The sequence below is a fragment of the Pteronotus mesoamericanus genome, unplaced genomic scaffold (assembly GCF_021234165.1).
Source record: "Pteronotus mesoamericanus isolate MK-2021 breed Mesoamerican mustached bat unplaced genomic scaffold, CSHL_Meso_final scaffold_371, whole genome shotgun sequence".
Lineage (NCBI taxonomy): Eukaryota > Metazoa > Chordata > Mammalia > Chiroptera > Mormoopidae > Pteronotus > Pteronotus mesoamericanus.
The window spans coordinates 959,203-979,117 of NW_026555314.1; the positions used below are offsets into that span (position 1 = coordinate 959,203).

Consider the following 19,915-nt stretch of genomic DNA (forward strand, 5'->3'; position numbering starts at 1 on the left):
TGATGCCACATTTTGCAAACTGTTTCACAACCCCTTCCTTCTTGATTTTTCTTCTGTTCCAAGATATTAAGATCCAATCACAAACCTGGGCGATGGGTACTTCCTTGATCCCGCCTGCAGGTGCGAATTCACCGCCAGCCGACGCATCCACGATGTCTGCTCTTTCTTCATTAGGGCCTTAAAGGGCTTGTTTACTGACCCATCAAGAGGTTGCAGTTGGCTGGTTAGCCCCACAGGTATCACAGCAAGTTGGGTTTTCAAGTCCCCTGTGACTGCTTTTGCACTTTGTGTAAAAAGTACTACCTATATATAATGCACATCTTTATTTTTCCGTCAAAAATTTGGGCAAAAAAGTGCATTATACACGACAAAAGACAGTATTCATAAGCTTTCCAGGTGTGCCCTTTAATGTGCTGATTTATCCAACTGAGCATATAGGGTCAGGGTTCCGGTCTGTACAGATGGGTTGGCGCTCGGGTAGGGGATCATTAGTCATTGCACGCCGTCCTGACGTTAGCCTCGGCACGGCTTCATCTGGTTTTGGGCTTTTTGGGGCCTGGAGCTGAAACACCACTGAGGCCTAGAGGTCATCTCTAGTTCGGCCAAAACTCTGTCTCTGCCGTCCACACACCCCAGGCTTTGTTTCTAGGATTATTTGATAGTGATCAGAACCTCATTGTTCTGAGGGCTTAAGGACTCAGGGAGGAGGCCAGTTTGAATCGGCTCTCTCAGTTTCCCCATTCCACTTGCCAAGGATTTTCCTAGCTTCTTACTATTCTGCCTCGATGTCACCCCAATAAATTCAATAAAAATTAAAAACAATCTCAGTAATCAGAATGGAAAGAAACGTATTTATTCTGGGAAGTTGTGGCCACAGAACCCTACAGTGAAGGCCATACTTCACGGTAAAACAAAAACCTTCCTTGAGATGGAGACCAGTTCTTTTTCAGGTAAGAAAAACATCACTTGCTTTTCTGATTTCCTTTCAATAGTATAGGGAAGTCCTGCCATTGGGGTCAGGTGAGAAAAATAAAAGATTAAATATTGGAAAGGAGGACATAAAACTATCATCATTTGTAGATACTCTACAGATAAACTTAGAAATAGGTAAATCTAACAAGATCACTGAAGTCAAGGGAAATATACAAAAATCAATGATATTTCTATGTACTGGTCACAGATAGAAAATACCTTTTTGAATTGAGGTCACTTAGAATAGCAAAAAAACCAAAACAAACAAACAAACAAAAAACCCCAGAAATTAAAATAACAAAGGTATGCAAGATCTCTACACTGAACGCTACTAAACACAGCTGAGACAAGTCAAAGACCCCAGGAGGCGGAGGGCCGTCCTGTGTTCGCGGACTAGGAGGCGTGGTACCGTGCAGATGCCAGTTCTGGCCAGGTTCGTCTGCAGACTCAGTGCAGCCCTCCTCGAAATCCTAACCGGCGTTTCGGGGGAGATTGGCAAGCACGTTCTAAAATTCATCTGCAAATGTCAAGAAGCTAGATACAAGGGGGCACTGACTCCGCAGGTCCATCTACCTAAAGGACAAAATCCGGCAAAACTAATCTTCGGTGTGAGACACTAGCGGGTAGCCTGGGAGGAGGGAGGGTGGTGCCTGCGGAGAAAAGGACGCCGGGGGTGGGGTTAGTGCGCCTCCATCTGTCCACCTGGGCACCGGCGAGCCGCTGGGTTCCCTGCGGACTCACTCACGGAGCTGTGTCCTGAGGGGTGCGCTTTCAGGCATTCAACTTATGCCAAATTTATTTTTATTTTTAAATTACTTTAGAACCAGAAATTTGTATTCTTTGACCAATGACCGCCCTTTCCCTCCACCCCCCAGCCCCGCCCCCGCCCCCGTAGCTACCCTTCTACTTACTCTCTTCGTCCCTGAATTCGGCTTTTAGATCCCACTATAAATGAGATGGGAGAGTATTTGTCTTTCTCTGTGACTGAATTCACTTAGCATAATGCTCTCAAGGTCCATCCCTGTTTTTGCAGCTGGAAGGATTTCCTTTTTTCTCATGGAGGAAAAATAATATTCTAGTGTATGTATAAACAATATCTTCTCTATCCATTTATCCACTGACAGACATTTAGATTATTTCCATACCTTAACTACTATGAATAATGCTGTAATAAACATGGGAGTGCGGATAGCTTTTAGATATCCTATTTTTATTTCCTTTGGATAAAGACCCAGAAGTGGGGATTGCTGTATTATATGTTAATTCTATATTTAATTTTTTGAGAAGCCTCTATACTGTTTCCCATAGCGGCTGTACCAATTTACATTCTCACAACTTAAGGATAAGTTAAAGATATCACGGGTGTATCAGTACGGGTTCCGTCCGAGAATTAGGACCCCAGTCTAGAAGCTAGATGACGCTATTTATTGTCTTTGCTCTGACACTGGAGCTTGGGGTCCGTGCAGCAGAGAGTCGGGAGGGAAGGATCCGGAACTGGCTGGAATCCTGAGTGTGGGCTGCAGCCCAAGAGGAGAGGCTGAAACCCATGTCTCTTCTTGTTGCCAAGGGCAACAGGAGTTCTTGCAGAAGCTGGAACCCTTCCTCACACACCTGGCTCAGGAGTCGGGGAAGCCGAAGGCGGATGTGGGCGGTGGGGCGGGGTCAGGTGCGCCGTTGCGGGCCTGGCCTCTGTCCCCGCGGAGCAGTGAGTCAGCAGGCAGGCCACAATGAGCGTGAGATAAAAAAGCCCTGTGGACTCCCTTCGGCCCTCTCCGTCTTGCACAGGAATCTCTTGTGACCTATCCTAACCCAAAACACACAGGGGAGGGAGTTCTGGCAATGTTGCGCAGTCTGCCTAAGTTGACACAGGCCCTGAGCCATGTTTTATCTATCTGGCGAAGAGCAAAATATTTGAAGGTTTCTCACGCTGCCGCTGGCGAGGGCATAGGAGACCACGTTCTCTCATAGGCTGGTGGTGTCAACTGGTACAACTCTAGGAGGAAAGCGCATGTACTGTTTAACCAGCCAATTCTTTGTTTGAATTTCTCCTACAGGTAAATTTGAACTTATTTTCAAAGCACAATAGTGTTTGAAGCAGTCTGAGTGTAGGCTAATGTCCACTGACTTGGCATTAGATAAATTGTCTTGTTTCAGTTTATATTTTAGTTTTAATTGTAGTAAAATACACCAATATATAACCTTTACCCTCTTAACCATCCTTAACTGTACAAGTCAGTGGCGTGAAGCACATTCACATGGTGGAACAGCCATCACTGCCCTCCACCTCCAGAACCTTTTCATCTTGCAAAACTGAGATGCTGTCTCCCATAAACAGTAACTTTTCAATTCCCCTCTCCACGCCCTTGGCAACCCCTATTCTGTCTCTGTGAATTTGACTACCCTAGGTACCTCATATACGTCGAATCATACAGTGTTTGTCCTTTTGTGACTGGTTTGTTTCACTTAGCACAATGACCTCCAGGTTTATCCTCATTGTAGCGCGTGTCAGAAATTCCTTCCTTTGTAATGCTGAATAATATTCTGTTGTATGGATGGGCCATACGTTGTTTATCCATTCACCCATGGGCGGACACTTGGGTGGCTTCCACCTTTTGGCTATTGTAAATAATGCTGCTATGAACATTGGTGTATCTGAAATTTTAAAACCCTCATGCACACAGTACTAATTTTCAACCCTAATGAAAAATATAAGGCCATCTTTTTGCTTCTCTGACTCTGGTGTACAGTTGGAGGGGCCAACTGATGCAACAAATAGATCCCATGATGCATTATAGCTTAACCACAAGACATTTAACTCGTTTCTGTAGCAGCACTGGATGAGTGTGACCGCGTCAGGGTGTGTGCAGGGGGTCCTCCCACCTGCTGAGGACCCAGGTTGACACAGCTTCCCAAATCATCCTTGTCTCCCCTGGAGTGGGGGAAAGGGGTTGGAGGGGTGTCTGAGGGAGGTGTTGCAGGCCAGACCTGGAAGTGCCCCACTGCGCTCTGATCACACTGCACTGGTTAGAACAGTCACATGACCACCCCAACTGCAAGGGAGCTTGGGAAATGTAGTCCAGCGTGCCCCCGCCACACACCTCGAAGAGGAGTTTGGGCAGTAGTGTGGGCTGTGGAGCAGTTGCAGGCACCTGCTCCCCATTTCCCTGATGGCTTTTATCCTTTGAAATTCGACGGGGACTGGGACTTGGCTCCTCCAGGAAGCAGCCCTGGAGCTCCCACACGCTCGATGCGCTGCACTGGCCATGGCCTCCTCCACGGGCAGCGTTGGGCCATGAGCCCCACGGGGACCGGGGTAGCCAGGGATTGGCACTCAGCCATCCTGGGACTCGCAGAAGGGACCAGCCCGGCTGAGGAGGGGCCCTGCCCCTACTGTGCCATGTTGGTCCCACACCTCTGTGTCAGCACTCCCCACTGTAGTCACCAGAAAGCAGTCCCTAGAGAGGGACTACAGACAGGAGGAGGGGTGCCTCTCCATCTCAGGCCCGTGGGGACGTCTGTGGCGGAGCTGTTGTTTCTGGGGCTCCTGCTGGGTCCCCCTGGGCCTGTGGGGCACCTGCTGTGTGGGGCCTGAATGTGGCTGGGCAGCCCCCTCCTCCTCTGTCCCCCAGCCCAGAGGTGCTGCTGGGATCCTGTGGCTGTCTCACCAGCTCCCTTTGACCTCCCAATTCTTCTGGCATCTGCATTTCCAAGTCCCTGGGTCATTGTTCTCCAAACCTGCCTAGTACAAGGGGTGTGGGACTGGCCACGGGTTTTGATGTCATCATTCCCAGGGATTGCCCTGGGGAGACCACCTCCCTGAGGTTGGGGTCCCTGCCTTTGATGTCTGTAGGGAGTCCATGCCTGGTTCTGGGACCTTCCGCCTTCGTACAGGACCAAACAGAACCCATGACTCCTCGGGGCCCCTGGGAAAACCCTGCCAGGTGCTGGGGCTTCCCAGCCTGGCTGGCCCCTGGCACGGAGAGCGCCTGGTGTCTGGGGCAGGGGCTGCCAACAGTGCACCCCTTCTCCTGCCAGGGGGCAAGAGCTGCAGCTCTGGGGCCTGTCCAAGAGGGACAAGAGGGGGACCGATGGGGGCGAAGGGAAGCCAGGCTTCGCTCAGGATGAAGCCTATCCGCCCTGGCCTGATGGGGAGGAGCCTCGGCCGCCACCGCCACCATTCCTCAGACCCAACTGCACTTCTCTCCCTGAGCCTTTGCACCTGCAGTGCAGCCTCTGGGAATTCCACGGTCCTCTGAGGCTGGTCATGGGAGCTGTGAAACCACCCTATACCTCCTAGGCCCCTGTGTGTCTGTTCCCACATGTCCAGGCTGCCTTGACCATGAAACTGACATTTTACTCACTGACAAGCACCCAGCTGGGGCTGGCTCAGCACAGGGGGATGCACTATAGACTCAGGTTGGTGGGAGGCCAGCCCTGCTTGACCTCATCTGGGGAGGAAAGTACCTGCCCAGCAGCCAAGGGGCTGTCCCTCTGCCCTACCCTGTCCTGAGCTGGAAGCCAGAGGTGTGGGGAGGTGGGGAGGCTCCAGAAGGACAGGAAGTACCACTCATCTCCCTCTTTTCAATTTCTGGGCACCATCCCTGGGTGTCCCCCAAGTCCCTCAGTCCCAGCTGTTCCTTCAAAGGTGCTCATCATGCACTCACCTACTTCCAGAAACCCCGCAGGCAAGCCCTGCCCCTGCCACCCAGCTCCTCACCTCCGCCCAGGGCCCTCCACCAAGGGCAAGGCTGGGCGGGCGGGGACGTCTGGGCTCCAAGATCTGGCAGTCAGTGCCCACTGGATGACCTAAGCTGACCTCTGAGACTCGAGTTCCTGAGACTCGGGGATGACTCAGAAGCTCTTGCAGCTGAGAGGGGACGCAGAGGTGGGCCTGCCTGAACCTCAGCTGAGGTGACGAGTTCGTTGGCCTGGGTCCTGCTGCAGCCTCCACCTTTGCTCGCTGTCCTTACCCTCTGCTTCCCCCGCGTGGCCATTCTTGGTACTGCATACCATAGTGAAGAGGGCTTCCACGCATCACTTCCCATAGCATACCCCTGTGGCCCCGGCCCTTCTCAGACTGAGCTGCCTGCCTGGTCCAGGGGGGCGCCAACCTGCAACCGTGCCCTCCTCAGTGCAAATCCTACCCTGTCCAGGCCTTCCCATGACCCCCATCCAACTCCCTCATGACAAAGGGGAGCTGTGGGCTCCGACTGTCCTCAAGCCAGCTCCTAGTCCGTTTCCATGCCTGGCCCTGGAAGAGGGGCAGGGGCTTGGAGGGGCAGCAGTGGCATGAAGCCCATGCTCCGTACTTAGCTTCTGGATGCTCCTGGGTAGAGGGCCCAGGGAGCCAGAACATGGACCCCAGAGGGAGGACCTGGGTGTGCCGGGGCCTGAGGGCGGTGCCTGGGCATGACGGGCACCCAGGGCCAGCTTTCTGCAGGATGAAGCGACAGGGCAGGCTGGCTCCGTCTCATCTCCTGGTCCCTGCGGTATGGCCTCCAAATACCATGCCCTTCGTCCCCACCCCAAGGAGTAGCCACTGGTCCCAACCCCGCTTCTCTGATGGAGACAGAGGCCAAGGAGGAACCTGTCCCAGGTGACCTGGCAGTGGATGAAGGACTCAGACCCAGGCTGCTCTGGACCCCAAAGGGCAGCCGTGGAACTCTGCAGGGAAACAGCACGACCGCGCCAGGACACCAGGGTAGAGCACCACAGGCTTCTTTTCTTTGTAAGGCAGGGAGGGGCATTTCAAGTGACATTCCCGAGTTAGAATTACAAGCTTAGAGATCAGAGGGTGACTCTTTGCTTGGGGTTCCTGTGGCCTCTCCATGCCCCAGACTGGGCGCACCTGCAATCTTGGCTGGGCCCAGGTTGGTCTGGGAATCAAGGCAGTTGGGCTCCAGGGCTCCAGTGTTAGGGCACCAGGTCTCAGGGGCACGGGCACCAGACGCCAGTTCCGAGGTATTGGCAACTGAGTATCAGACGCTGGAGTACGAGGGCTGAGGAGGCAGGGGATAGAACTCAGGGCACAGAGTCTGAGTCTGGAGAATTAGAGCAGCGACTGCTTGGGGAACAAGGTCTCGGGAGCTGCACGGTTAGAGGTCGGGGCCCAGGGCCGAGGTCACAGAGCAGGGCAATAGGCCTCAGGTCCACAGGCATCAAAGGCTCAGTTTTCAGGTGTCCAGGTCCAGGCGCTAAGGATTTGGGGATTGAGGTACTGGGGTGCCTGCTCTTGGGAGTTTGGGGCTTTCTCCGGGGAGGCTGGTCTTCGGCCCCCGAGTGGCCTGTGTACCGAGTCGCTGGCCAAGCGTGCTCCCTTCAGGGCTGCGAAGTCCACGGGGTCCTGCGACAGAGGTAAGGTCTAGAGCAGGCACGGTGGTCCCACTGGCACCCCAGGGGCCCAGGGTCCAGGCGAGCTGAGGAGGGGCAGGACCCTGGGTTCGTGTGAGGGGGCCTCACCTGTTGCTTTTCCTACGTCGCAGGAGCACGTAAACCAGTGCGACCAGCGCCACCAGGGCCAGGCCTCCAAAAATGATGCTCAGCAGCACAGTGTGGCTCCGTCCTGGAGACAGGGTGGGAGGTGAGGGCAGCCCCGGGCACGGATCGTGGGGGGCCGCAGCGGCGGGGGGACTGCAGGGAGGCATATGGGAGGGGCAAGTGTGTGGGTGGGGCCGGGCAGCAGGGGGCCAAGGACAAGTGAACCAGGCAATCTTACCAGGCTGGCATGACGGGGTAGGACTGGACCAGGTGCCATCAGCCTGGCAGGTGCTGACCTGCGACCCCTCCAGGCTGTAGCCATTGTTGCAGTGGAAGTAGACAGTGGAGCCCTTCAGGTACTTGCTGCCCTCCTTCACCCCATTGGAGGGGGGCTCCAGCCAGCCACAGGACACCACTGGGGTAGGGACAGGGTGCAGATGGCCCTGAGCCACTGGCTGCCTCCTGCAGCCACCTGCCTTGGGGACCCTGTCCTCGTGCAAGGTGCCTGCCCCCTCATCCACACCCCTTGCCACCCTCACCAGACTTCAGACTCTGCACACGATGCTGGTGTAGCTGGTGGGCCACCCGTGTGGCATTGCCCACGCTCAGGCTCCCAGTGGCTGCAACATCAAAGCTGCAGAAATAGTTGTCCCCACACAGTTTGGCTGCCTCAGTCTCCTGATCGGGGCTGGGGGAGATGTCCTCGGGGAAGAGCGGCTGGAAGGTAGGGTCATGCTTGGGCCCATACAGGAAGTTGTTGACCAGGAACCGAGAGTCATAGGTGAGCAGGGAGGAGGCATTCTCCACGGCCCCTGGGGAGACAGGCAGCAGGTCTGGCTGGTGGCGGAGGGCCTGGGCTCTCCCCACCACTGCCCCGACCCGGCCCCTGCCACATCCCTTCCTCCAGCACGGGTCTTGTGGTCACTCACAGCTAGCCCCAAACGGGAACAGCTCTCGGGAACTTGCAGTCGGGGGCAGGACCTTCCCGTTGCGCAGGGTGAAGTCATCTGCGGGGTTGTCATTGAGTGTCCCAAGGAGGCCTTGCGTGCGGTTAAGGAATGCCTCAGGCAGCAGGATGGTCACACTAAGGAAGGGACCCTGGACGCTGACCTCCAGGCCTGCCCCCGATGACAGCATGATTGATGCGTTTTTCTCAGCAGCCACTGACAGGAACATGCCTGGGTACGTGAAGTCAGGATAAGGGTTACCTCCTGTGCGCACTGTATGGTGACCCCAGAGCCCCCGGATGGATGGGCCTGCACCCTTGGACTTCAGGGGAAGGGCAGAGCACCCCCAGGACCGACCCTGCTGGCTGTGACCCTCCACTACTACAGGGCAGCACCTGCGCTCAGCCCCTCATGCTGATCTGAGGTGCCCAGTGGCTCGATCCCTGATTGGGAGGCAGCAAGCAGCCTCTGCCCTCTCCAGGGCCCCTGCGTTCTCAGCGACAACAGGCCCACCCCAGGTCCCCACCCACGCCAGCTGGGGGTCATCTCATTCATTCAGTTCCCTGAGGCAGCACCACTGAGGGAAGGGGGATGGGCAGGGAGCTGCCACTCCTTAACCCTTAGTCCGGCTTCCTTGAGGCGCCGCAGAGCTCACTCTGGGCTCCAGTGAGGACTCATCCCCCATCCTGGCATCGCAAGGCCCTGACCAGGGCGTGCCATGAGGCTCCATGGGCGTGAACACTCAAGATCAGAACAGGCTCTCCAGGCTGGACTTTGCCATCCAGGGCCTAGAGCCACGTCTGCCCACAGACAGCCATAAGGGCCCTCTGCAGTGGGGCGCAGCGGAGAGGGGCTGGCTGTGCTCCGTGGCCAGCCTGGCACGACCTGTCTCCCCACCTGTGCCCTGGACTGCATCTCTGCCTCCTGCCAGGGCCGGTGAGAGGGGCGGAGGCCCAGGCGGAAGCAAAAGGGAGCGAGAGCGGCCCACTGGCCGGCTGTCCCACTCACCCTTCAGGTCCATCCAGCTCTGCTCGGCAAAGGTGAGCGGCTCCTGGTTCAGCAGCACCTGTAGGCGCCCCGTGCCGTTGGCCAGCCGGACCTCCACCACGTCAGAGTTGCCCTCTTGGACGGCTACGGCAGTCAGCCCGGTGCCTTTGTCCTGCAGGCCTGGGGTTGTGGGTGGCGAATGGGGTCTACTCCGCTCCAGCCTCCCACCGGGGTGACCCTGAGCCGCCCCCAGCCCCTGGGGCCCGGCCTCACCCTCGGGCGTTGTCCTGGGCTGGGCTCGAGCCTGCACCTTCAGGTTGGTCACCTCGGACTCCAGCAGCACATACTCGCCGCGCCCGTTGAATGTGAAGTTGGCACCATCAAAGGTGACAAAGTGTGGGTCCCCGAAAGCAGAGGCTAGGGAGAGGGGAGAGTCAGGTGAGACTCTCCAGCCTGGCCCTGCCCAGGGCCCCGCTCCGGCTGGCACCCACCCAGGCGAGGGGGCCGGTAGGTGCGGCAGTCGCTGGAGGGCCGACGACGCATGTAGCGGGAGCACTCGGGCGCCCAGAGGCAGCAGTGGTAGAAGCTGATGACATCGTAGAGCCAGTGGGAGAGGCCAGGCACACGGGGCGGCGCACGGAATGGGGGCGAACCCCAGTCGTGGCCACGGTCAGGGGTGCTGCCGCTGGTGGAGTCAGCTGTCAGGAGCTGCGTGCCGTCTGCCGTGTAGCAGCACTGCTGGCCTGCGCCGAACTGGGGGCTGGGGGCGAGGACAGGTCAGGCCTGGCGGCCTGGGGATCCTGCCCTCAGGTCCCGCCCACGTCCCAACCACCACCTGGGGTCTCACCTGGCTTGCACGGAGCGCACACAGTGCACGGCCCCTGGGTGGTAGGTGCACACGCTGCCCTGCTCGATGTCACAGCCGTAGTCCGTCTGTAGAGCAGCAGGTTGCTGTCACCTGCCCCAGCATCAGGCTCTGCCATTCCCACCTCGTGCCCCACAAGGGCCTTCAGAGCCCAGCTCCCCCCTCTAGAGGCCTCTGTCAGCCCCCCTCCTTGTGTTGTTCTGGACTGGCACAGCTACGTCCATGGAGGTGGCTGCTGGCCCCACTTGCACCCTCGGCTGGTTCCAGGGCCTGACCTGGGTAGGGACTCACGTGGAAGCGGCCAGAGTCAGCCCGGGCCTGGGCCAGGGTGCAGGGGCAGTCAGGCAGCTCCACCAGGAAGTTGGGCAGTTGGTCCTCCAGCGCTTCCCAGGCCAGGCACCGGGAGCGGGCCCAGGCCGCGGCGTCCGCCCGGAAGTCCTCGCCCAGGTGCCAGGCCAGCGCGTGCTCGTTGCTCCAGAGCGCCTGCACGTCCCTGTGGGGCCACGGGCACCGTAAGGGCTGCCTTCCCTGCCTCCGCCCCGGCTTCTCCCTCCAGCAGGGAGGGAGTTGGGGGGAGGGGCCACAGACCCCCCAGCCCCCACCCACCCTCTGCACAGCTCTTGGTTCTTACTTCTGCCCCATGTAGTGTGTGTCACTGATGATTCTAAGGGCACCCACTTCCCATTTCTGGTAGCTCTGAGGCGCTGGGTTTGGAGTGAAGGTGAAGGAGCCCGAGTTGGGGACTTTTGTGGCCAGGGAGTACAGGTATGACCACTTTGCCATCCATTGCCCTGAGTATGGCTTCCCTGAGGGAGAGAAAGTCCCAGTCAGCCCTGCAGCTGGTCAGAGGACCCCCAGGGCAGAGGAGGCATGGGCGCCCGTCTTTGGTGCTCAGAGAAGCCTGCTGCATGGCAGATGATCCCCATAACAGGACCTTCTCTGTGACCACCCCCCCCCCTACACTCCAGGGTCACTGTCCCTGCTCCAGGCCAGGCCCAGGGCCATGCCAGCCACCCAGGGACTCAGAGAGGAGGGGGAAGCAAGCCTTTTTTGCTTCCGTGACAAACCTTGTGTCCAGGAGCCAAGTGTCCTCCCCAGGGGTGTCCGCCCCCCGCCCCTCATGCCCCTGCCAGTTCTTCTCCTTTGTCTGCACTTTCCTCACCCCACTGCTCCCAGGAATGCCCCCCACTCCGGGGGATTCTCCCCCCGGCCAGTGCCCTTTGTCTTATCTCTGAACGCCCAAAGCTTCTGACCCCACCAGGTCCTGCGGAGGCAGCCTGCAGAGCGCCTCACCTGTCTCCTCGTAGCCCCACAGCTCGATGGTGACGGTGTTGGTGGGCAGAGCAGAGCTGTCCCAGGTTAGGGAGAGGTCATCCCTGGCGCCGGTGGTGCCATAGTACTGCCAGTGGGTCTCATTTACCAGCTGGCTCTTCTCTGTCTCTGACACTTTGCTGGGGTGAACTGGGCAGGGGAAGGTGAGGTGAGGGAAGACCCGGGACCTGGGGGGTCCAAGGGAGGGGGCCCTGGGGCTCTGACAGCTGTGGGGGCCACCCAAGGACAAAGTATGGCAGTTCCGTTGGAGCCCTGATGTCTCCCAGACCCTCACGGTGGTAGGAAAGGACAGAGCCTGGGAGGGCAGGGCTCTGCTCCCATGGCGCAGGCCTCAGGTCTCCACCTGGCTCCACCTCTCCCCTGGCTCGGCCCAGCTGAGGAGGCAGGCAGACCCTGGCCCACCCTGCTGGTGGCCCCCTGTGGCCGCTGCTCCCTCTGGGCTGAGACTCCTATCTGGATACCAGGGTGTGCTAAGAGGAGCTGCAGGAATCCATGTCCCTGTGGTCGGGCGGGTCTCTCAAGGGACTGGCTCAGCCAGAGTGGCAGGACCAAGTGGGTGGGCCAGGTGTGTATAGATTCGCAGTGGGGAAAGTCCCCACAAGGGTGCCAGGACCTGCGGTGCCCAGGCCTGGGCCAGCAAGCAAGGTGGGGCTCACCAGCCAGCCAGGTGCCTGAGCGAGGGAAGCTCATGCCATTGTCCATGGAGAGTGTGAAGGGGATGCGGCCGGTCTCGTAGAGCAAGGGCGACACACAGTGCACACGTCCGAGGGAGTCCACGTGGCCGCGGGTCTGGACGCTCTCCTTAAACCTGTCATGGGGAAGAGGTGGCAGGAGAAGCTGGGCAATGGTGGGCTGACCTTCTCCAAGGCCTGGGACCCCAACATTCCTGGGGAACCCGTTCAGCCAGCTGCCCCTATCCTGGTCCTCAGGGCTCCACTCGGCCACCTGGGGGAGCCGGGGCCCCCAGCATACATGGCCCCCCGGGCTCCCACCTGCAGATCACGATGCTCTGGGGGCTGGACCAGTTGAGGTGCTGCACCACAAAGTCCTTGCCGCCCATCATGGAGCCTGAGTAGGGTTTGATCTCCAGGCAGAAGTCCCGCACGTCTGGGCAGCAGCTGCCGAGGCCGAAACAGGTCGGGTGGCATGAGCACGGCCAGCCCGGGTCCCCACAGCGGTTGGCGCAGGTCTCCTGGGCACCTGGGGAACAGGGCCCTAAGAGTGCGCCCCAGTGGGTGCTGGGCTGCCCCCCTCCCCGCGTCTATTTTCCAGAGCCCGTTAGAGAGAAGCATGCCCAGGAAAATGCGGTGGGGGGTCGTCCTGACCAGCACGTGGACACCGTGGAGACCCGAAGGGCCTGTGGGCTGGGGTCAGTCTTAGTACAGATCACCTATCAGTTGACCCAATGGCTGGCTAGAATGAGAGAAGAGGAAGTGCCTCCAGACATACAACTTTGTAGTGTCAGAAGGAACCCTCAGCCTCCAAGTCTGCAGCTGATGGCATCCTCAGATGGCCACAGAGGCATGAGCCTTTGCCGTGGGCTGGGGGACCTGTCTCCACTACCTGAGAACCTGTGGGCCCACAGCCTGGAAGAGGACCCCCCGGCTGGCTCATATGGGGTCTGTGTATGCAGCTACTGTGAGCCCCATTGGAGGTCAGGCAGGGGCAGCTGTTGAGCTGAGCTGGCCCACCTCTCTCTGCAGCGCAGTGCTGACTCACTGACGGCAGCCCCGAAGGGCGTTCACCCTCTGAGAAGGCGAGGGTGCCTTCCTCCTCTTAGGAGAGGGGGTCGTTTCCAGCAGAAGGGCCAGCATCGGGGGGAACAGTGGCAGCTGTGGACTGAAGCCCCAGTCTTTTTCTCCAGCCTTGGGGACTCACTGCAGGGCCACGTGTCAGGGAACTGGTTCCTTGAGCTGGCGGGGCTGGACAGGTTGAAGGGTGGAGGTGGGTGGGGTGCAGGCAATGAGGCTGGGTCACACATGCCACTTGGCCCTTCCCTGACATCTCCCAAAGGGGATGAGCCAGGGGCAGCCTGAGCCACCCTGGTGGCCCCACTTGAGTGCAGGGCTGGGCACTTGAGTGTCAATAAATATTTATTGACTGAGAAAGTGATGGCTCAAGGAGGTGGGGGAGGGGGCTGAGTGATGCCAGTGAGTTAAATGGCAGGAGGGCGGTGGCACTTTCCTGCTAATAGGGATGGTAGGGGGCTGGGAGGTCTGGGACCTTTGGTCTTGCCCAGCGGGTGGTTTGTCGGCGGGGTGGGGGGAGCGGCGGCAGAGGGGTGCAGAGTTCTGGCTCAGAAGTGTGGTTCTTCTGCCAGACTTCCTGGGGTTCGGCTCCACCCTGACAAGGCCACATCCCGCCTCTCGCCAGACGGGGCCAGAGGGACTGGGGGCTCCTCCGTTGGCAAGCACACCCTCCATCGGGGCTCAGGGTACAGGCCAAGGGCTCTTCTGAGCCTGCCACCACCTAGCCACTTCCCTCCCAGGCAGCCAGTGCCTCCCAGCTTCCAGCAGGTTTAAGGTGGGCACCACCCAGGGTCCCCCATCCCTGCTGGGTGGCCCTTGAACCTGAATCCCAATTTCTTCCCACAGCCTCCAGTACAGACACAGTTGGCCAAGCAGATGGGCAGATGCCCTAGCCGGGCTGCAACAGACAGATGGACAGATGGGGCTAGAAGAGGAGGGTGAGGACATACCTGCTACAGGCCAGGGGCCTGGGCCAGGGGCTGTCGCCAGCAGCAGCAGGGCCCAGGGCAGGAGGAGAAGCTCCATTGTGCGGCCTGTGTCTGCAGCTGGCTGTGCTGTGGCTGGGAGACGGGGAGGCTGCCGCCAGCTCACTCCCAGAGCCTGGCCCCGCCCTCCCCGAGCTCAGCACCAACGCCCCGCCCCGCCCCGCCCCGCCCGCCCCTCGCTGGGTCCCCTCTCAAAGTCCACAGTGGCCTGTGTGGGCCAGCAGGCCCAATCTGCCCTGTTAACACATTCCTAGCCAGCCAGCCTAGAACATGGGGGAGGGGGCCTGAGCTTCCAGCTGCCAGACTTCCAGCACTAGAGGAATCTGATGTCCAGAGGCTGCGACTCTGATCAACAGATCCCAATCCTGGCCGAGAGCCCGGTGGCCAGGGCGGGGCTCCTGAAAGGGACTGAGCTTCAGAGTGGGTAAGGCGAGGCTGCACTTGCAGTCCCAGGATTCCAGTCTCTGGGATCTTCTTCCGAAGATGTCCCATCCCTAGTACTCAGCCCGCTGGGGAGTACATGCTGGCGGGTGGAGTTGTCAGGCTCGCCTGTCCTTCGGAGGTAAGTGGTGAATGATGAGCCCAGGGTGGGGAACTAAGACCCAAAGCCGGTGATCTAGAGAGAAGCCGCCCAACCCCACCCGCCCTTGCTATCACTCAAGGAGTTTCCCTCATCTCCTTCAGCGTTCCCCTCCCTTCTCAATGTGTAAGTGAGGACACTGAGGCCCAGACAAGGGAGGGGCCAAGGTCACTGGGAAAGGCAGCACTAGGAAATCCCTGGCAGCTTCCGAAAGCCCCCAAGCCAGGTACCTGGGAGGGTCCCGGCCTGTCACATGGGCCACATCACAGGGTGTCCAAACAGGCACAGTCCTCTCCCCAGTGGCATCTCCTCCAGGTGTCCAAAAAGGACACACCCCTGACCTCACAGGCAGCTGCAGCTAGACAGGGGCCGGAGCTTAGGCTGCCTGGCTGTGTCCTGCTTCAGCTCTGGGATGGCAGGCGTGCCCGCAGCTGCTCCGGAGAGGTGGCACCTGCAAGCATTAGGGAAGCCAGCGGGGGGTTGGGAACACAACTCCCGCTTGGTTGCTGGGTGCTCGGGGCACCTCTTGTAGGCGTGAGGCAGATTAATAGGAAGGTAGGAAAATTCCTTGGCGAGTGGGGAAAATGAGGTAGACAGACCCCCTGGTCATGTAACAGGGCACAGCCAGGGCCCCCCCAAAGTGTATTTGTAACGGGATCCAGAGATTGGGGTGTCCAAGAAAAATATATTCCCCATCCCAGGGCGGGCCGCCATGGGGGATGGGAGCCTTGAGCAGAGCCATCGAGAAGTCAGTTTGCATGTCAATAACAAGATAGCTTCGTTCCTCCTTTGCAAACAGTGTGACGACCCCGCGGGAAGAAGGGGGGAGAAAGGACTCTTGCTAGTGGGCCAGGAGGTGCCACATGGTTATGGATTAAGAGCTGGAGATCGCCGCGATGCAGTGGATGGTGCTGAGACCCACGAGAGGCCTGCCTAGCCGAGTCCCAGACTTCTGTTCTTTTCTTTTTTCTGAAGGACGGTACCCCTGACTGGCCTAACTGGGCAAAGGGGGAAAGGCAGGACGGTGTGTGTGCTAGTGGTTGTTTTGAAGGGATTCTGAGGTTTAAGGGTGACATTTAGCCATTAGTCAAACCTGTATAACTTGTGAATGAATAGTTCCTTTTCACCAAACTCTGTCATTCAGAGCCATAATTCCAAGGGCAGTGGGCAAAGGACCCACAACTGAGGGGTCCCAGGGAAGGAGGGTGTTGTTGTTTCGATAATAGCATCTGGCCACCCCCGCTCCCCACGGGTCCTTTTGTTCGGTAACAGCCTTGCGGTTTTGACCCCCCTGACCTGCCCTCCCTAGAGATAACATCCAGGCCTCCGTTATTCCAGCTCCAGGCTCAGAAAAGCAGCAAGACCACCAGGTGGGTGACACCAGGACCAGCTGCAATTACTAATGACCTCCAACCCTGTCACCGGCCCATTAGTAGAGTCCATGACCTTAAAAGATCACACCTGGAAAAGTAATGAATATTCTATTGAAGTTTTCCCCTAAACTCCTGTCCTTTAAAAAAAAAATCACCAAAGGACCCCCGCAGGAATGCAGGCAGGAGTGCAGAGCGCTCTCCGGGGAGCACGCCTGTGGCCTCTGGCCTGTGGTCTGACCCCCTCGCACCCTTCTTCCCCGACAGGCACACATCTCCTCCCCTCTAAGGGTCCCCGCGAGAGACTTGCAGCCAGGGAGCAATGACTGGACAGCGGCAGCTTGTCCAGGGCTAACCCCTGAACCTGTCCCCAAGGCCCCATCTCTCTGACTTCCCAGTGAGCCAAAGCAGCCCCGCCTAGACTCTCGCCTGTTGCTTTTTCTAACCTAAGCCCTCCTTGTTTCATTGTCAAAATTGTCAGCTTCAATAAACTTACCCTCAAAATCACCTAACCTTGTGCTGTGAAATCTTTCCTACATGAAGCCTCGCCACTGGCTGGCCCGAGGCAGCCCCGCTGGGGGCCACGCCCCTTGCCATTAACAGGCAGTGGGTGTGGCGCTGCCAGGCCTGGGCTGGGGGCACAAGGTGTCCAGCCCATGAGGGGCACAGAGCATCAAGGAGGGTCCCAGTCTCCATCCTGGGCGGGGGCAGAGCCAGCCAAGAACTGTGGGGCAGCTGGGCCCCGAGTGGGGGCTGATATTGTGAAGAAGGGCTGGCTGGGGCGCCTTCAACCTGTGCCTTCTCAGGACTGATGGGCCTGAAGCCTGGGAGGGCAGGGCCAGCACCGCAGGCTGGCTGAACACTCCGCTATCACCAAAAAGGGGCTCCACTTTTGTTATCTTGCACTGAGCCCAACTTACGTGGCCCGTCCTGTTAGAGGGCAAGTGTGGTGGGAAGCAGTGCCCTTCTCTCCGGCCCCCGTGGCCCCCTCCCCCCAGCTCCTTCCCGATACAGACCCTGTCCCTCAGGACTCCCATCACATTGGGGTGCAAGCCAGCTCCTCAGCACAGCCTGGACCATACCTGCCCCCTGCAGCGACCCCGATCTCTGCTCCAGAGGGACTAGCCCTCGTACCTGTGTCCCCCAGGGGACGCTCCTGACACCCTTCCCAGGCCTGGCTCCAGTCTCACCTGGAAGGATCTGCCCCGCGTGGCTCCCAGGCCTGTGCTTACTCCCCCCAACTGAGCACCATCACCTGCTCCCTGGGTACCTGAGGGCTGCACTCAGCCGTACGGGAGGAGGAGCCCAGAGACTCTGGACAGCAATTGGCTGAGGGAGGCCCCAGGGGTGAACAAAGAGGCAAAGAGAATTGTTCCATCTTTATTAAAAAAGAAACCAAAAAAAGAGAGCGGGGTGAGCCCGACCCTAACTGGCCCTTCCACTGTGACGCAGGCAGAGCCTGGCTTGTCTGGCCTGTCTGGGCATCGAGGTGTGAACGGCCTCCTGGGCTGGGCTGGGGCACATTTACAGTCACTGTTTCATAGAAAAAGACGCTGGCCCGTGCCCGCTTCCCCCGTCCATCCATTTCCGCGTGGCTGAGCTCAGCCTCCTCGGGGCCCCACTTGGTGGGGACGGCCCCCGACCCCGGCGGGCAGGAGGATGCCAGTAGGAGGGAGGCTGAGCGGCTGGCGGGCTTCATGGGCCCCGGAGCGTGGCTGGGAGCTCTGGCCCCTCAGATGTCCATGTAGTCGTCCTCCTCGTCCGTGTCACTCTCCAGCGAGGACTCCTGGCTTGATGTCTCCAGGGCCTCCAGGGCCGGCTGGCACAGGCTCTCCTTCCTCACATTGGCAGCCGACTGGGCAGACAGGATGGCTGACTGTGGACCGGCAGGGCGCTGGTCAGGCAGGCCCGGCCCGGCCCCAGGCCCCCTGTAGCCCAAGGCCCCACCCATGCCCCTGCCCAGCACCCTCGGTCACCTTCAGCTTCTGCTTGGTCTCCTCCGAGATGCTGCCTTTGGGCGATAGCAGGGTTGGGGTGGGCGGTGTGACGGTGATCTCAGGGGGGAACTTGGTGGCAGCTGAGGGGATGACCAGCTTTGGCATGTTGGGCAGGAGGCGAGACTTGACCCGGCTGGGCTCTGCCTGGCCCTGGTGGTCCTCGGGCGGCTGTGCACTCCCACTGCTGGGCACCTTGGAGCTGGCAACTGTGGGGTGGACCACGGACTCTGAGCCTGGCTCACAGTCTCCTGAGCCTACCTGTCCCTCCCCAAACTGGGCCTCAGTTTCCCCTCTGGAAGACAGGGGCACCAAGAATGCCTCCCCCGCCGACATCAGACCCTGGGTGCACTCTCTTGCTCTTTCTGCCTGTGCTGGCTGCAGAACCCAGGTTTCGAAACTTGTCTCTCCCGTCCTCCCTGACTCCTGGGCTCTGGCTCTAGGGTGTGAGCTGTGGGGGCAGGGCAGCCCCAGGAGCACAGTGCATTCTGGGAGCCCAGGCCCGGGACAAGGGCGAGGTCCCCTGAGCCTTCCCAAGGATTTCACAGGCGCTCCAGGGACTGTGTATGCGTTAACTCTCCCGTCCCTGCAACTATCTTAGGACACATCTTAGCAGTGTCCGCGTCACAGGGGGGACGCCATGGCCCAGAGCCCCAAGGTATCCACTTTCCCCTCATGCTTCAGGGCGGGCGCGGGGCTTCCTGGGCCTGGAGCCTGGAGGCAGCAGTTCCGGTGGCAGCTTCTGGGAGCCGCATGAGCCTGGCTGGTCTCCACATTCCTCCGTGGCCCCATGGCTTTAAAAGGAGCAGGGCTCACTCTGAGCTCAGGCCCGGCGCCAGGCCCTGCCATCCACAGCGGGGTCTGTGAGAGGCTCTGGCCCCAGGAAGTCCCCACGGGCCTGGCTGGGTGGAGCAGCTGATGGGAATGGGCTTCGACTCAGCCGCAAACGCACGCTGTCTGACCCAGCCCCACTGGCCACCCCTCCCTGCCTGTCTGCCTCCCCCCAGCTCCATCAGCACAAGCACCCCTCGCGCCCACAGGCAGCCTGGGCCTGGGCTCCACCTGCCCTAGCTATTCCCCTCTGCGGAGCTGGGGGCGGACTGAGGGGCTCTCAGGGGCTCCGCTCCTACCCCTCGACACCTCAGCCCTTCCAAGCTGCTCGGCAGAGGCCTCTGCGGTGTATCTCTACCTCACCACTGGGCCCTGCCAGCCCCGTCCATCCTTCCAGGGACGGAGGTGCCTCTACTGGGACGCCCCCCGGCTGCTGGCGCGCTCCCGACCGCCTTACCCTGGCTGCAGGTGGGCTCGGTGCCTGCGTGGGGGGCAGCCTCTGCTGGCCAGCAGTGTGGCTCTGCCGGGGGGCCCTCGGGGGCCATCTTCACCTGTTCGCTGCACTGAGGCTCCTGGGGCGGGAAGCTGGCACCCTCTGCCCTTCCTCCCAGCTCTTCTCCCTCTGTGGGGACACAGGGTGGCTGTGGGTTACATGCTCATCCAGTGTAAGGAACAGGGCCCCCCTACCACGCCCTAGGACACCCATCAGAGGACCTGCCCTGAGGCAGCTGCCCATCTCTACAGAGTGGCCCGTGGACCAACAGGGGATCCTCTGGAACGACTGCATGGGTGTGGCCAGGCTGGCACTGGCAGGAAGCCTCTCACC

The 19,915-nt window shown here is 59.4% G+C and overlaps 2 protein-coding genes across 2 annotated transcripts in view; both read right to left on the minus strand.

The window, feature by feature from the left end:
* Nucleotides 1-6,737: 6,737 nt before the first annotated feature.
* On the minus strand, nucleotides 6,738-14,354 carry SUSD2 (sushi domain containing 2). Its single transcript, XM_054592886.1, has 15 exons — nucleotides 14,279-14,354; nucleotides 12,573-12,780; nucleotides 12,237-12,388; nucleotides 11,542-11,709; nucleotides 10,880-11,054; nucleotides 10,540-10,741; nucleotides 10,231-10,316; nucleotides 9,875-10,143; nucleotides 9,657-9,800; nucleotides 9,405-9,569; nucleotides 8,379-8,627; nucleotides 7,989-8,261; nucleotides 7,688-7,864; nucleotides 7,432-7,534; nucleotides 6,738-7,315 (listed from the first exon to the last, which is right to left on the minus strand). The coding sequence occupies exons 1-15, from the start codon at nucleotides 14,352-14,354 to the stop codon at nucleotides 7,291-7,293; spliced, it is 2,472 nt and encodes an 823-aa protein (XP_054448861.1). The 3' UTR covers nucleotides 6,738-7,290.
* A 3,324-nt stretch (nucleotides 14,355-17,678) lies between these two features.
* The window catches only part of CABIN1 (calcineurin binding protein 1), a 132,552-nt gene continuing 130,315 nt past the window's right edge, over nucleotides 17,679-19,915 (minus strand). Inside the window, exons 35-37 of the mRNA XM_054592826.1 lie at nucleotides 19,547-19,711; nucleotides 18,241-18,467; nucleotides 17,679-18,140 (exon numbers count right to left, since the gene is read on the minus strand). Coding sequence (XP_054448801.1) covers nucleotides 17,997-18,140; nucleotides 18,241-18,467; nucleotides 19,547-19,711 — 536 coding nt within the window. The 3' untranslated portion in view covers nucleotides 17,679-17,996. The remainder of the gene's footprint in view (nucleotides 18,141-18,240; nucleotides 18,468-19,546; nucleotides 19,712-19,915) is intronic.

Coding starts and splice junctions, on each gene's coding strand:
- SUSD2 (XM_054592886.1), bottom strand. CDS start 14,354: ATGGAGCTTCTCCTCCTGCCCTGGGCCCTGCTGCTGCTGGCGACAGCC. Junction 12,781..14,278: donor AGGCCCCTGGCCTGTAGCAG/GTATGTCCTCAC, acceptor CCTGTTCCCCAG/GTGCCCAGGAGACCTGCGCC. Junction 7,535..7,687: donor TACCCCGTCATGCCAGCCTG/GTAAGATTGCCT, acceptor CCCTGTCTCCAG/GACGGAGCCACACTGTGCTG.